This window comes from Cheilinus undulatus, linkage group 24 (assembly GCF_018320785.1).
Source record: "Cheilinus undulatus linkage group 24, ASM1832078v1, whole genome shotgun sequence".
NCBI classification, from domain to species: Eukaryota; Metazoa; Chordata; class Actinopteri; order Labriformes; family Labridae; genus Cheilinus; species Cheilinus undulatus.
In genome coordinates this window covers 20,557,459-20,575,140 of record NC_054888.1, presented here as the reverse complement: position 1 = coordinate 20,575,140, position 17,682 = coordinate 20,557,459, and the positions used below count along the sequence as shown (strand labels likewise).

General features: G+C 38.8%; 1 protein-coding gene across 1 annotated transcript in view; it reads right to left on the bottom strand.

The window, feature by feature from the left end:
- The window catches only part of glsa (glutaminase a), a 31,446-nt gene extending 16,615 nt beyond the window's left edge, over positions 1-14,831 (bottom strand). Inside the window, exons 1-3 of the mRNA XM_041781931.1 lie at positions 14,430-14,831; positions 1,502-1,598; positions 796-914 (exon numbers count right to left, since the gene is read on the bottom strand). Of these exons, the coding sequence (XP_041637865.1) occupies positions 796-914; positions 1,502-1,598; positions 14,430-14,701 (488 nt within the window). The 5' untranslated portion in view covers positions 14,702-14,831. The remainder of the gene's footprint in view (positions 1-795; positions 915-1,501; positions 1,599-14,429) is intronic.
- Between the last annotated feature and the right edge of the window lie 2,851 nt (positions 14,832-17,682).

The following is a 17,682-nucleotide window of genomic DNA, read 5'->3' as shown; positions in this document are numbered from 1 at the left end:
TAGCAACACAGGAATGAAAGATACCTCCAAATTTAAAAATATTTTTAAAAACGCAAGACATTAGACACAATAAAATATGTGCCTTTAAAAGTATGGGTCATACTTGTGATTTATGAAGTGTGTTATCACCTATATGTTAGTAAAGAAAAGATGCAGCAGTTATTTGTGCTAAATAAGTGCTCACATAGGCCAGTGATTGGGATGGGACTTGAGCACTTTTACAAATACTAAAAGCTGTAGTCTTAACTACTTTATTTAGTAGCACAGCCTTAAAAAGCATAAGCTTCTGTAATGTTTTTGACCCTCTGCTTTACATCCAGAGGTCTTTTGAAAACAGCACATTTTAATAACTGACCTCCTGTTTTCTTCTGCGTCTAGCTGATGTCTTATATTAGTTAAATGTGTTTTCTAAAGCCAAATTTTCCCTTCACAGCCAATTTAAAAACGGAGGTGGGCCTCATGCAGCGTCATCCTACTATTCTTCTTTGTGAGCTTTGTTGTGTCTGCTTCTTCCTCTTTATAAATAGCAGTTAGTTAACAGTTTTGAGCATTACTGCCTGGATGGGGATGATGATACTGCTATGTGTGACTGCCTTTTTTCTCCACTCAGATGTGTTTGTCATGCAGGTGCAAACACTGAACCTTGACGGCTCAGGTTGAATACAAATTCAGGTACAGGCCTTATCAATGCAAGTAACTCTGATCGCTTTATTCCAGCCTTTAAAACTCTTTTTTCTTCCAAGGCAACAAACACATCTTGTTAATTAAAAACTAAAGGATTTGATAAAAACTCACTTTTTGAAAAGGTGTCGGTCGAGAGCTCCGTCAGAGGTTGTCTTCAAGGTCACCTTCAGCATCTCCATACATTCCTTCAGCCGGGGGTCTCCTGTGCGAAGCCCCGTGGCTTTAAGAGCCTGCACAGAGAGCATGAAGAGACATTTTGATTAAAGCAGCTTGAAAGCAAATCAATAAAGCTACAAGCCATGCACTGAGGCTCCTGAAGAGGCTTACAAGAGCCGTCCTGCTCATAACTCAACCAGGGAGACAACTACAAAGAGGAGCGCTGATTCACTGCCTGCATGTGCTATTTGTAAACCTCACAGTAACTAGTAGAGCCGCTCGATTATGGTAAAAATCCTAATCAGTTAGTTTGATTGATACTGAGATCAGGAGTCTTTACATGATTAGTTACTGATTTTACAACATCTGCCTGTAAGTGCTGAGCTCATGGTGGATTATTGCTGGGTCTTCATAAATAATATAACAAAGAGTAAGGTCCAGATCGACCCTCTTTGCAAAGTTCTTGAGATAACATTGGTTATGAGTTGGTGCAATACAAATACAGATTGATCAAGTAAGACTGACAGTAAATGTTAGATCACAAATATCTTATTTTCATGATCACAGGGAAATGCAGTGCTCTATTGACTAGTGAACTTGATCTGAAACTGGTCCTTTCAAAAAGAACTCCTTGGTTATGTTCCTTGTTCTGAGGACTCACTGTGGTGAATTTGTGTGCTGGGATTTTTTCCTGTCCCTCTGCGATGGTGTAGAAGAGCAGATCCTCCAGGCTGGGCAGGATGCCTGCCTTCCTTCTCCTGCAGGAGAGAAATACAGAGACACACAGAAGGAAAAGTGAGAAAAATAGCTCTACTGTGAGGGCCGCTGTGGTGGAAACATGGAGGGGAAACTGTAGCGGAGGGAGGAGAAAGAAGCCGTTTGACTGCAAGGAGAAGCTGTGAGTAATATCTGTAATACTGCTCTGAGACATTACCTTACACTGGTCTTATTTCAGTCAGGACCCGTGAAAACACTGCACGTTTGTCTCCATGGGCAACCATGCTGACATAAGGTCACTGTATGTAAACGATTTAATGGCTGCTTTGCTAGAATACCAGCCATGTGTTTAAAAAGCTGATTAGCATGTAAGCTAACCAAAAATCCACTGCAAAGTTTTGCATAAATCCCAAACACTGTGACCTAGAATCAGTCATCTTTGATCATGACCTACATTTATCCAGGTTTATTTTGGATGAATTCTTGGGACAGCAGCAGCACGCAGAGAGAGCAGAAACAACAAATATTTCATGATGAATTAAACGGTGTGAGAAGGAAGTGCTTGCAGCCTTTAAGGCATCTTGGTCAACGCAGAGTGAGAGGATGACGTGTCCAAGCTATTCAGCTGAATAAATCCACGATCTGTGAATTGTGCTGACTGGGTTTTAACTGCTGCAGCTGTGATGGGAAGCTTGCCAGAGCTCCCGGCTCATTAGCGCTGTGTGTGTTCAGTGGCTGAGAATCGACCACCAGCCTCCAAATGAATGACTGTACCGTCTGCACGGTGGCTGTTAGAAAGCCTGAGGACCAGTCACAGGTCGAAATATCTTAAGAGCTGAGAGAGAAGGAGCTGCATAGGGATGCCTCGATCATATTTTTAACACTTATCATCCATGAGAGATCGCCTGATACAGATCATATATAGTGTTTGATTTATCAGCTGATTTAGAAGTTTGTCAGTCTACTTAGCTTTGTGGCGTACTTGGACTTGATTGAGTTTAGTTAAGAAGTGATCCTGATTTAAGTCATGAAATATCTGTCATAGATTTTAAAAACAGTGAAACAGGAAGCATAATAAATCATTTTTTATACCTGGCACAGACACAGGTTTTGTGTCCTCTGCTAATATGCTTACAAGTCTCTTATTGTGCACCATGAACACTAGTTTGCATAAGTTTTTCATAATGCATTCATGTCTCTCCCACAGTGCAGCTGGCTGAAGACTTAAACAAAGCTCAGCCTCATATTCTTTACAAACATTTTCCATTGTATGTGTTTGTGTCTACATTCTCTGTGCTGCTGCATCCCTAGAATAAGCTGTTATCATGTTAGAGGTTATTAAATTGAAAACATGCAGTGATCAGTGTTATTGTCTTCATCTTTCAACTCGGCTGGTATTCTTAGCATTGCCTCAACACCGAGTCGTCTCTAGGAGGAAAGTTAGTAGCAAGTGAGGAGGCAGACGGGGTGACCAGCTCACAGCCGGCTCTCTGCTATGATTCATATCAACACCAAATTGAACCTATGCAAAGCTTTTGGTGCCCCAGCACACTCAGGCCCGTGCCCCATGATGCGTTATGGGGCAGTGTGCTGGGTGAAGATGTCTGAAGGTAAAGCTTTGGTTGGCAGGAGGCTCCTCGCAGCAGCCAACCAGATTAAAGCTCAGTTTGCACCGTTGGGAGTCATGAGAGCAGAAATGTAACATCAGACTCGGCACTATCAGGGTTTCCTCTGGATGTATTCATCAGCAGGCAGAAAATCATCAATGTCAAAAGAAATATAGAATATGACCTTCTTTAGCTTTTAGAAAAGCAGAAAATAGATGCATTATAGGCCCCAAAATAGCACTAACATACAACCACAATCTTTTCTTTTCTTTTTTTTTTTTGTGTCTGGACCCATCTGCTGCAAAATAATAACACAGAGGAAACACTGGGGCCCAGTCTTTGACCCAAAATTTAGACATTGTTACCTTCACTCAGTACGTTTACATGCACAATTAAGTCAAACTTCAGTTAGGATCGTTCAGTTAGGATATTTTTCTGATTCGACTTATTGACAGAAGTACTTTTTGTCTGATTCCATTATGATATAATTTCCCTTCTTGTGGGTGATGTTTCTAAGCTAACAAATGGTATGTGAAACAGCAAAAACATTAACAACTTTATAGCTCTACACATTCTGTCCATGCTCTGTGCTTTACTTATAGGACAGATATGTCACATCCCTTTAGCTTACTGTGATATCAAAAGATAGAGGGATGCATTGTATTGATTTGATCGGCATTCAGGCTGTTCCAGTTCTGGGTCAAAACCTAACAGGGAGGCTGAGGAGCATGCTCAAAATCTGCAGTCTAATTTGGGTTCAACTGAGGTGTACACATGCAGGAATAAATCAGTCTCCAAATGCATTATCTAGATGTGTTAGTCCAACTTTGAGAGATTCGACTTAGTACTATGTGAGTAAAACTAACATGTTAAGAAGTGTCTTAAAAGTGGTGGATGCCAGTAGCGTAGTAGCGCAGTACTGGTTCTGTCTGCATACTGCGTGTATAAAGGTTGCTGTCCTTGAGGCGGAAGCCTTGGTTCAGAGCCAGACTGTGGCCCCTTTCCTGCATGTCACTCTCTGGTTTATGACTCTTTCCACTACTCTAATTTGTCTTAAGTCAGACTGGCACAATAACTCGACTTTCGCATGTAAATGTACTGACTGGTAGTTCCACTCAGAGCCATAGGTCAGAATATTTTCAGCCATGAAACAAAAAGAATCCTTCTGAGTTTGTTTCATCAATAGATAAATATTATTTTGCTATTTACTTAGCATTTTTGGGTTGAAATTTGGACTTCGAAGCATGTCGGATGAACTTTATCCAAGCTTAAAATCTGAATTTCTGACTATCTCATTTGTGGAACTTCACATAAGGTTAAAAATCATCCTCATTAAAACATGAACCTTTCCACTGCTGCCCTCATAAACAAAGTCGATACCTGCTGCTGAGGAAGAATACATATCAGAGAGAGTGTGTGAGGAGGGGGGAGATGGGTAAGGGAGAGGGGATGGGGTTTAAGCACAGCCGCTGGGACGAAGTGAGGTCATTTCAAGGTAAAGCGTTATGTTGGCTTTCTGCAGAAAACCACTACTTCTACTAGAAACAGGTTAAAAAAAGGAAAACTAAAACTAAAATAAAAAAATAGAAACATACTTACAAATGCAAAGCAAGCAGATCAACAAGAGGGAGAGAGTGTGCAGAGGGAATAACACTGAATTAGTAACAGTCGTACAGTGTGAACACATCAGCAAAGCAATGCAACCATAAGCCTCCATTTAACACTCCAAACACACTAATAATCCTGTGACAGCAAAGACAAAATGTACACACACACTCTCAACATTCAGATTAATAGAACCATAATAATGATGTAGCTTCTGTAACGAGAAAACAGACATTAACAATAGGCTGAAGTTACAGTTTGTGGGCTCCTCCTTAAGATGCAAACAGCAACGAAGAGGTTCCAGAGTTCAAATTTACTTCCTTTTTAACAGATTTGGCTCTGCTTAAAGAAAAAGTGAGAACAATCAAACATCACATCATTACCACAAAGCCTGCTAAATTTCAAAAACAGCACACTTCAAGTTGTGCCATTCATCCTACCTTCATCAGATTTGACCAAAACATGGTGTGGATATTTGAAATACAGCTTAGGATGTCTCTAGTGGGTTTCATCAGGACTTCTCAAAGGCATTTTGAGATAAAAGGAAGCCACAGTCGCTTTCATCAAACTAAGATGGTTCTTCAGATTTTGATCTTACTTAAACCCAGAGCATTCAAACCACATTTGGTGTAACTGTCTCCAACCAATGTTGGTTATGGTATTTGTAGCACCTCCTCAGGATCAAAATTATTTGGTAAGCTTAATGCCGCTCATTTCTGAAGATATGTCTTAAAATTTATGAGTGGAACGCTCATCCTTAAAGTCTATTGGTTAATATCTTTAAAAACTAATTAATATCTCATCAATCCTTAAGTAGCTTTTTATAAACAGAAAATGATAAGTATACACAACAAATGTGGTAGAAGTCAGACACTTCAGGACACAACTTCCCCAATTAGTTTATCCTAAGGGCTAAAATGTGTCACTGATACCAGACCAGGGGCCAGAACATCTGCATGTCTACCCCGAATGCACAAATAAAACAGGTAGAGCAGGCAAACTTCATCACAACTAAATCCTTTCACTCAGCATAAAATTATGACCAATTGTATTATTTGTAAAATTATGACAAGGGTCCTTAGGGGCCAGACCTGGTCCACAGGCCACCATTTGGGGATCGCTGCTATTGGAGAGGTCACATACGTGAATGAAAACATTTGAAGTGAGGGAAATCCATTATGGCTGACTTAATGATCCAAGTGGCTTTTTGGCGAGCACACTGAACTGGATTTGTGTGTCACATTTCAAGTCAATGCATATTACAGTGAGAGGGGTGTGGCTTTTCAAAAATAGATTTTTTCCTGCTTATTTACAGCACCACAATCTGACTGTTTCTTGGGAATGTAATGCATAGATTTTTCAGTCAGACTGCCAAGTTTTGTTTTTCTAGCACATTTTACCTGCAGGGATTTGAGTGTTCTTGGATGAGAAAATAAGGATAATAACAAACCAACACAAAAACAACAGGGATCTACCTCTTCAGGACTGAGACCCTAATGATGGAAAGCTTGGAACATGGCATGAATCTCAAAAAACCATTTATTTATCAAAAAGCATATTTATAGGCACTAAATGTTTTTCACCAAATGTTGGATGATAAATAGCAATTTAAGTAAAGCTCATTTAATTACTGTTCTAAACTGCATTAAAATTAAATACAAAAAAACCTCATTAAGCATAAGTCTCTTTCAATCAAAGCACACTGTGATGGACAGTAAATATCTACTTTCTGGTATAATACGGTGTAAAGTAAGAGACTATAAACAACCCTGTGTTCAGTTAATGAGGCCTGTGAGAGAATCATGAGCTCCGGGTTAGAGGTGTCTCTGCAACATCTGGAGCAGCCTCTGGTTTGACTCATTAATCTACCTCAGCCGCTCTCATTAGCACTCGAGCTTCCCTCCCTGAACGCATTTAAAGGTCAGCTGTTATTCAACACGCACAGTCTGTCCAAGAAGGTGTACAACTCTCACTTCCTCATTTCTGTTACTATTGGAGCCAAAAATGTACATGCTATTTTTATTTATAAGAAAGTTTCGGTTTAAACTGACCACTAGAGGGAGCCTTGATTCTAATTGTGTTTAAATCCAAGGCACCAGGTAATGAAGGACAGATGCGTGAATGAAGGCAAAACGTTTTTGACCGAGTGAGCCAGCAAGTAACTGGTGTTGAAGTGGAAATTTAAGTTGCCATTTTATTTTGTGTGTAGATGTTTTGGACCTGAATTTTGGCCCGATTGGACCCCCAAAAATTCCACAAGTAGGGTGAAGCTGGAGATGACGAAGGGTTTCCTTGTGACCCCAGAGCTGCATCTGGTCCTGAGGCTGCTGACAGCTGACCTGAGGTCACCATTTGTGAGGTGGACCAAACAAACCTAGTTTGTTGTCCAAAGTTTGATGATTTATTTAGGGTTGCTGGTATTTGCATGTCTATGTCTGATAGAGTCGTCTGTGTTGTATCATCTGACCCAATCGATGTAGCCGCTTTCACGGCCTCCCAGATGCCATGACAAGCGAGCGCTGAGGGCGGAGGCAGACATGAGAGCGGCAGCATTGAGAGGCGGAGCTGCACAAATCAATCTGAGTGAAGTGACTCATCTGCTCCTGGAGGCCCTGACAACTGCCGGGCAGCACGCCAGCATCCCAGCTTTGGTGCAAAAACGGAGGAAAAATGATGTGGGCGGGATAAGCTCCCCTGCATTACAAACATTTTTAACCCCTTATTAGCGGGAGCACTGCCTCAGGACCCTCACAGAAAAACTGGAGTCAAGGCTGGATGCTGTTGGGGCCCCAGGGACCCCAAACAGACGCTGTGGATTTTACATTCAACACATTTTTCATGTTGTGTTGGCCTGTTGACAGAATTTAACCCTGATGCTATTTATGTGCCTGCTGGGTGTCACATTCTGTTTGAATACAGATGCTGGATTGATCATGGGTTAATCTAATAAATCGATTTTTAGTTTAAGTCAATAAAGTATAAAAATGAAGGTAACTAAAAAGTGGATGAGCCCATAGTTTTGCATTTGTAGTTCCTGATCTATACTTCATACTAATTCATGATGGTAGAGCAGCAGAACATTGCATGCCAACTGCCATAAAGCATGAAGAAGAAAAGACAGGCACGATTATTGTTGCCATGAAAACACCTGATATAACATCAAAGACTGCTACATAAGGGAGTGAAAACTGCTCCTTGAAGCTGCCTTTCTGTTGCTGTATCTTATTCCTGCTTTTTGCTGCTTACTTGTGACGAACCCGAATCATTACAAGCCCTTGCTTCTGCCTTCTCTAACCCACGCTTCCTTCGTTCATCTCAACTATCATTCATTCAGAGTTTGTTTTTATCAAAGGCAGGGAGATGGAGTATTAGAGAGTCACTGACCTGATTCCAAACTACACCCGGCACCATCTTTTGTTATTGTTTTGAGTTTACATAATGGACATATTACCTTTTTGTTCCAAGAAATGTCAGAAAAAAAGATATTTATAATAAACCCCAAAGCCACCAAAGTCATAAATGAATCACTTCTGTCCAGTAAAGAGTCAAAAGTCCATGGAGTAACTATGACAGATTTTATCATTTAAGTCAAAAGAACAGCTGTTAAAGCCGTGTCTTCTGATGCTGTAAATTTCCTACTTGTTGAGTTTTTTGTATGTTACAGCAGAGGTTCACATGATCAGATGACTCAGAGCCTCTTTAAACTGCCTCACTGTCTACATGAATAGTCAGTGTGTTCCTCAACAGCATCCTGCTTCATGCTGCATGTGGCCTGTTAATCACTTTGCAAACACGAATCCACACCGAGGATTTTTAACAGAACCAACCCAGGGTTCCCTCAAACTGATATTAGCCTCCAGGGGAAATGGGATGTTGCTGACGAGGCGAGCAGTCAGCTGGGTGAAGTGATTACCAAACATGGCCGACAGCTTAAGCAAATTGTCCGTGAACAGAAGCAAATGGAACGACATCGGCCTTTAGGGGTGATGAGGCGTTTTACTGCTGTGGAAACCCGGTAAGGAGATGCTGCTGGTGTCACAGCTGCTCTAAAACCAAGAAAAGTATTACACAGCCTTAATTTGATCAACAAGACACCTCAGCCCAGTTCAGCACAAAGAATTGCAACTAGACAACTGAAAACTGACAATGGGTTGCTACGCAATTTTCTGAAGCCTGTCTGGGCATACGATATGAATGGGGACAGTGATAGTGAGTTTCTTGTTACGGTTGTAATTCTGCTTTGGTAAAAAAAAAAAAAAAAAAAAAAAAAAAAAAAACTCATATTACAAATTCTTGACTTTGGAGCCATCCATGGGAGCTTCAATGAAACACCCAGGGGACTCATGCCTATTTATGCTGTGAGCTTGAGTCTGGAGACATCCCATCTTTTGTCAATTTCTCCTGGTTATTCTGAAGTTTTTTGTCATTTAGAGAAATTTCTGTTCCTACTAATATACAGAGCAAACACTACCTGGTGACACTGCATTTCCCTGAGGGAACAGCTGATGAAAAAACACTGTACTTTTGGCGACAGGTGAGCCATAATCCTTGAGGTGCTGATTGGCTTCTGATGTCTTGCATTCTTAAACCAGCTGGTGGTGACTTGGCATGCTGAATCGCAAACAAGACTGTCAGCTGGTATTTGTTTAGCTGTTATATCATGAATCTTTGGTCTGAACTGGGATTTACATCTTTATATTGTGTTAATTAATTAATTAATTAATCTTAATTTGTCTTAATTTTGTCTTAATCTTTATATTGTCTTGTCTCTTAAATAAGGCTTGTCTGCAGAGCAGACTCTTTAAGTTTATATCAATATACCATAAAATTAAGGAGAAAAATGGTATTAGAATAAATAACTCCAGATTTATCTGGTACAGTCGCTACGTAGAAGATGAAGCATGACTCATCAGCATGCAGAAACCTGAGTAAACACTCGAGTGTTAGGAGAGAAAAAGAGGACGCACAGCATCACATTCCTGCCAGATTTACATCTCATTAAAATAAAACACCACAGAGTGGAGGCTGAAGGCCTTCAGATGAATCCATCGGCAGACAGTGCACTTTACACAATCAATAATCTGTAAGATGGATTGGAGATTTGGCAGCAACAGGCCCGTAAATATTGGTATTCTTATAACCAGTTATTTGGATGTTGAATAGGATTTTAATCTAAGTTTGCACAGGAAGTAATTTCTGTGCTGTTTCATCTGTTAAATAATAATCAACAGAAGTTCATCAGAAACTAGTTAAAGCTAAAAAAATGGATGCAATCACATGAAATCCCTCGTTGGTTCTTGCAGAATTTCTACATTTTTGTTAGACTTTTGTTGAATGACCATTTGTGCCATTACAGCACATACTAGAAAGGCCACTATGTTCTGCACATATCAAAGATATATGCACAGTCTATTTTCAGTGGAGCTGCTTTAAGCATGTGTCAATCTGCACAGAGCAGATCGACCCAGGAAGGAAGTTAGTGAATTTCAAAAACAAACAGAAAATAAATGAACATCAAATCAATCTTGGACAAGCAAAGTATCCTATTGCTTGTCTGAGGCTGTTTCCTAATCACAAATAAACTTATGATCACATGATCCAGCTGCTCGGGGCTACACCACACTTCAGAAACAGACCCAGCGGACGAGGGTACACACCATCAATAAGAGCAAAATGGTGCACAATGACAAGTATATTTATGATCTTGACATTTCCTGAATCTAAATTTTTAGCCTTTAAGCATTAGGCATTTATGCTCTGTGATTTTCAGACATATCTTCTCCTTGTGATAATGATAACATAATGATAGCCAGAGCAGTCAGAAAATGTGCCAGTTTTGTTTAGAGTCAAACAGCATCACTGTCCAGTCAACAAAGATGGAGATTTTGGTCTACAAATAACAATTTAAAAACTCATGAGGTTAATCAGCCTTAGGACAGTTTTGGATTTGGAGGGATTTAATACCCTCTGGTTGATGTACTTTACAAACATGATGCAGAACTTCACTGTTAAAGGCTGTGTATGGTACAAACACTGCCAGAGCCAGAAAAAAGTGGATCATTATCTTAATTGATGTCAGTGGGTTTAAAGTGGATCCACTGAGGCCTCGGTGACCCGTGGTAGTGATGTTCTTCTGTTTTTGGTCATTAATTCTTTTAACTGGCATCAAATCTATCAACAGGAGGACTCTCATCTTCACCCCTCAATCGGCTCTCCCTCGTTCAGCTCGTTGAACTGTCACCTCTATCAGACGCTCCATCACAGTTCTATCTGCTCCACCAACACTGCAGATAACTGATAATGGACTTGTAATAATCTGTCAGTTAGGGCTGCACAATAAATCACAAGAGTGTGTCATTCTCAATAATCAAAAGAACGAATGTACAGCTATAAAAACTAAAGTCATTTATAGAGGCAAGACATGCATTCTCACGCAGCATGTGCTCATTTTAACAGTTGAGTAAAGTCCTGGGAGAAAATCAAGGCAGCCAGAGCCACCATCTGATTAAGTTGTGCCATTTAATGGCAAAAAATGATTTATTTTGGATTCAAAAATTAAATGTTACAGTTAATCATAGCTAATATGATTCTTGAATATTACTTTATTTTTTGTGCTATATATAATCAACCAGTGTCACTGTCCATTAGATTTCTCTCTTATCATACAGGCCAAAATCCCTTAAAGCCCCAGATCACTACAGTTATAACTGCATGATTCAGAAGTTAATATCCCATGTAAAAAAAAAAAACATGATCTCACTGCATCTATTTAGATAACTTGCCAAAGAGAAACCACAAAAAGGCAGCTTTGGGTGCAAAAATATGGCTAATTAGTTTGTTTTTTCAAATATCAGCAAATAATAAATCTGATTACCATTAATTAATCTAGAATAATGCTTAAAGATCATTCTAAAGCAGATATCTCGAAGTTTTTAGGCTGTTCAGTGGACTAAATAAAAACATTCTGACACAATTTTGTCTTCATAAATACCTATAATGATATAAATAATAGAAATGAATTCCTGTTACATTCCTAGATTCAAAGACTGACCTTCATTAGACATTGAGTTATTCTAGGCCTCACTTCAGGCTACATTAAGAAAAACGTGCACAAAACAATTCTTTGTTAAACCTACAATGTAACTTCTAAAAGAAGAAGGAGCTGGTAGCAGATTATCACCTCAGTTAGTTTCACACGAGGGGCTAAAGGGTCAAAGGGAGGCAGCCGGATGCTGCTGGTCACGACATCTGCCAGCCTGGAGACACCATGCTTCCATTTCCAGACACCTCCTACGTTTAAGAGCTCTTTTAACATCTATTCCTGCAAATCAGTCTGCTACCATGGCAAGAAAAAGATATCAAGATTTTGAAAAGGTTGATCGTTTAAAACATAGATCTGATGTAGCTATTTGAGCTAGCTATCACACCCAGGCTGGGAGCTGCACATGGTCATACTCCAGGCTGCTAACTAGGGATGGGCAATATACTGAAATTTTAAGATATATATGTAAATATTTCCAAATGAGATATTGGGCTAGACAACAACATTGTAACTGATATAGTTGATGAAGAATTAAAATAAGGGATGCATGGTACTCGATTTTTGCTGATATCTGATATGCTGATTTTTACAGATCATTTTAGCAGATGCCAATTTTAATATAGCTCAGACTTAAATCTTCAGTCCTTAAAACACACAATTTAAAGTTTAAGGAAAGAGGATGAACAAAGAGGAAGACTTCAGCTGATGTAGGTCTGTTGGAACAGCCTAAAACGCCATTAACTGGTTAACTGTTCATATGGCCAATATTTACAACTGATAAAAACCAATATTTACAGCTGATATATGTCAATATTCACAGCTGATGTAAGCCAAGACTTACAGCTGATACATGGGAATATTTACAGCTGATGTAAGCCAATATTCACAGCTTATTTGTGCCAATATTTACAGCTGATATAAGTCTACATTTAAAGCTGATAGAGCCAAATATTTGCAACTGATATATGCCCATATTTAAAGCTGATAAAGGCAAGTATTTGCAGCTGATGTGTATTATATTTACAGCTGATATATGGCCATATTTAAAGCCATTAAAAGCAATTATTTGCAGCTGATAGAGGTTAAAATTCACAGCTAATATATGCCAATATTTACAGCTGATATAAGCCTACATTTAAAGCTGATAAAGGCAAATATTTACAGCTGATATATGCCTATATTTACAGATAATGTAGGCTACTAATTACAGTTGGTACATGCCTATATTTATTTACTAATGATGTAATCTTTGATAGCAATGGATCTTTTTCCTGTTGGTCCTGGGGAGAGGGCTCACTGCTCTTTAAAATATAAATAGGGAGCGCTCCAAGGAAAAAGGTTGGGAGCCACTTAAATAAAAGCTAAGCTATTTGAAATGTTAAGTCTAAATGGGATTACCGTTGTATTTATTTACTCAATTAACAAGCATTTATCTTAACAGAATGAATGCATGGCATTATAAGTGTGATATCTGTACTGGCAGATATTGGCCTAAGATGTGAATCATCGTATTGGCGGAAATGAAAATTTCTGCTGATATTTACAACTGATATTTTGGCAGTAAAAATCTCCCTGTATCAGACGGCTGTACAAACAAGTTATTCCTTATATTACAAAGTGTGTTTTATCAAGCGACATTTGTTAATTTGCTCATCCTCAAACTTTAAATTGTGTGTTTCAAGGATACAAGTTTTATGTCTGAACTACACTGTACATCAGTATTGCTCTCGATAAAAATCCAATATCATGCATCCCTACTTATTAGTAAATCTGAAACTACAGTGCTAACTGTTTGAAACTAAAGCAACAAAAAGAGGTCCTTGACACTCAAAATTCAGCACTATAATGTTTTTTAATGATCAGAAATTGCATACCATACATCAGAATTGCTCAAACTACTTGGCAACATTTGGGAAAGTGTGCAGAACTGTCTAGGAGTAAAAAACTCCTCTTTAGTTCAACCCACTTTTCCAAATCTTGCCAACTAATTTGACATTGCACTCTTCCTTTTGGTGAAAATATGACTGGGGATGACTAAGTTTCTCCACTTTTTTATCAAAGATCCTTAAAGAAAATGAAGAATTGATCATCTTTTAAATGAATGGTAAAAAGAAAAAGTTGACAACCTCAAGTTTAATGTTAATGGATCTTCAATCTTTTTCCTAAGCAATAGGCCTGGCATCCATTTTATTAAAGCACTACCAACATAAACTATATTGATTTAACCTGCATTTCTTTTGAAATATCTTAAAACCTGGACATATTGCCCAGCCCTAGTTTGAGCTAGCAAGAAAAAGGCTAGCACATTGGTGTGATGCGTTTTAGACCCTCAATGCAGAACCACGTCTGAAGAATACTCCACTGCATTTAGCCTTGATTATTAGAATTTAACACGCACAAATATTGTACTGTCTATTGCTTTAGTTATGTGACGAACAGTTCTTTAATACGGCATGTATAAATTATGAAAATAAAAATGATTTCAATAATAAAAACAAACTCAAACACAGTCCTCCATCGCCTGTGAGAGCAACAGTAAATAACGGTTATTTTCTACGACGTTCGGCCGACCGTTAAGCTAGCGGCTAACTTCAAACAGCGGGGCTGACGGTACTCACTTCTCTGCCGCGGAGTCCTTCCCGGCTTCATTCTGTCCATCCCCCTTGGAGCAATATCCTCTCAGTCCATGCCTCCGGGACAAGTGCTGCTGCGGGGCTCTCCACCCAGTAAATGCCCTCCCTTTTCCCGGCGACCTCCCATCCAAACTGCCGGTGCTGAAGCAGGCGGCGGGCGCAGGTGCCGCTTTAACACCGAGTCTACCTGCCAACGGACGCTTCAGCTGGGTCTGAAATAACTCCTTGAGCGCTACCGTTGACCGAAAATGTAACATTTCAACCCCCGTCGAGAAGAGTATCACGATGGTGTTGACTACAGCGAGTGAAGAAATGTGTTCCCGGTGTGTCTGTCGGCTTTCTCGGTCGAGTAACGGTTTTCCCGGTGACTCAACAACAGAAAATTTTCCTCACTGGGATACAACCTACCCTTTAACGCGCGAGAGCTTTGATTGGAGTATGATAACGCATATTAACCTCTGATTGGCCAAGAGAGCTGTCAATCATCGGAACTGTCTCGCCTACTCTATCTGACCCAGTGTAGGTCATGTTTATCATCATTTATCTCCATCACTTTTCATATTCAGCAGTTTCAAGCTTTTAGAAACACATATATGATTTTATAAGTTTTAAACTACTTTTCAACTGTTAGAGCATAACTATTAAACATCAAGGCAATCATTTGTTTAATGTTTAAGAGCAGTAAATGAAATTCAAGGTAAAAAGCCTTCACTGTAGCATGATGGTTGATAAAGTTATAAAAAACAGTTAAAGGCCCCTTTAAATACCATAAAGTTTTATTAAAGGCTTTTTCTTCACTAAATACCTCCTAACACACTTATAACATGCAATCAAACCAGTCAGAAGACACCTCTGATTTTATTTATTCCATATATATCCCATTGATGCCTAATTTTAACATCTTTGCATATACTTCCATTCATACTTTTTGTAATTTGGGAGCCCCCAGGCAAAGACTATCAAGAGGCTCCTCTCCATTTAGTTCAAATCTACATTGGATCTACAGGAGATTTACAAATTTGACTACAGAAATGGCCAACAATACTTCATCAGCTCTTAGAAGAGCATCATAATTCAAACTCAGCACATTTTAATATTTTAGCATGTCTCTAAGCCAGGTGGAACTTACAAAGATCAGAAATATGTGGTCACTACTGGTGCAATAACCCATCTTTCAGCACATTTCATTCACTTAACCACACATTAACCCAAAAATTCATTGTTGCAGTATGCCTACAGCGATCTATCCCACTATTATTAGCTTGAAATGAAGGCATAATGTGCTTTTTTAGGGGCTTGGAAATTGCTATTTGGACCAGAGGTCCTCCTCAGGGATGCTTTTGTATAATATAAATCTATTTTTAAGCTATTTCATTCATTTAGCCCCTTATTTACCTACAGAACAACATATATCTACAGCTGATGTACTTTATATTCTATTATTACGACTCTAATATTGGAATACCATACCTGCACTTGTTGTCTTACATGGTGTTTAGTCAATGCAGCCTATTCAACAATGCATGGTGTCAAATGTAATTTAAAATGGGGTTAAAATAAACATCCAGCTGTCCACATAAGCCTAGCTAAGTCTAAATAAGCTCACATGGTATATTTATAAAGACTCAGTTAACAGGAGGCAGGTTGCAACCTTTAACATTTTCACCGAAAGTTAATCCTTAAAACCTTCCTGCTGCTATGTATTCAGTGATTTGAGAGCTGCCACACATCAGCAGGTTTATGATTGAAGGAAGTATAGAGGAATTTTAAAGTGAGGATAGAGCCAGCACACACACAGACACTCATGTTGGGATGTCTTGTCTTTGTGTGACACCGTTTGATTCATTTTGGTACTGCACATGTTCAGGCTGTGCTCTCCCCAGCAGATGGCAGCCTCTGTACTGAACAGAACAGTAATAGCGCCATCTCCTGGATGGAGTTTACTCTACATTAGTCAGCAGCAATTTCAAAAGAAGTTTGAACTAACCAATCAAAGAGAAAAGTAGATTTACAGCCCAAAATCATCCAGGGATCTATTTGTTAACATTTAATATTTTGGGGGTTTTTTTGTTCTCTTTGGTTTAAACGTGAATAAAGCTTTATTTCTGCAGAATCCTTGTACAAGTGGGATTATTCATATGACATGTAACACACAAAAGCTTGCCATCAAGACCTATTGCAGGGGTGTAAAACTCAGTCACAGCAGTGGCTGGATTCTGAATTTAGTTCTAACCCGAGGGCCTAACAGGGTCAACATTTAATCATAAACTGTCAACTCATTTTTACCAGTGGCAAATTATGAGCAAAAAAACCCTTTTGAAATGTAAAAAAGTCAAAATAATAAGTTTAAGAGCTCAAATAATGGCTTTAAAAGGTCAAAATAGATTTTGAGTCTAAGAGGTAATCATATGAGATTAAAAGTGAAATTTAGGAATTGGAAGGTGAAAACATGATGAAATTTGAAAAAATAAGTTAAAAAGGTGAAAATATGACTTGAAATTTAAAATTGTGAATCCTAAAGGTCGAAATGTGAGTTAAAAGTTAAAATTATGAATATAAAAGGTTAAGATATCAATCGAAAAGTCAAAATCATAGGTTTAAGTCATGATTCTGAGATGCAATATTCAAAGTATGAAATGAAAACACAAGTTAATTTTTCCCCACATTCCTGACTTTTTAACTGATACATTTTTACTCTTAAGTTTTTCAATTTTTTAAATGACTTTACAAGGATATTTTGAGTCACTGAGGTTAAATTTACATTTTTATAGTGGGCCATTTATAATTAAAATATGATATGATCCTGCAGGCCGGGTATAACTGTACTACGGGCTGGATTTGGCCCTCGGGCCTTGGGTTTGACACCCATGACCTATTGTCTTAACTTTTTATCTTGTTTAAAAGTATGTCAGTCTATCTTTAAAATATTTCCCAGTCACAGCTCAGAACTCTGCAACAAAAATGTGGATTCTTCTAAAATAAACTATGGGAAATTTAGTTGGAATTCCCCTTTAACTGCCGATGTAGTTGCCTGGAAATGTGGGCCAAAGACTTTGGGCTTCTTCCGCCAATTCAGTCCAAACTGATGAATGTTTCATGATCACAGTGAAGGATTATTAGTCAGCATCAATTTGTTTTATCCGACTTTGAGCTCCTGGTGGGTGGAGTTTACAGAGATTCAGATAAAGTCAGATAAAAAGTTTGAAGCCACAGAAAAGTTAAGTGAAGCAACGAACTT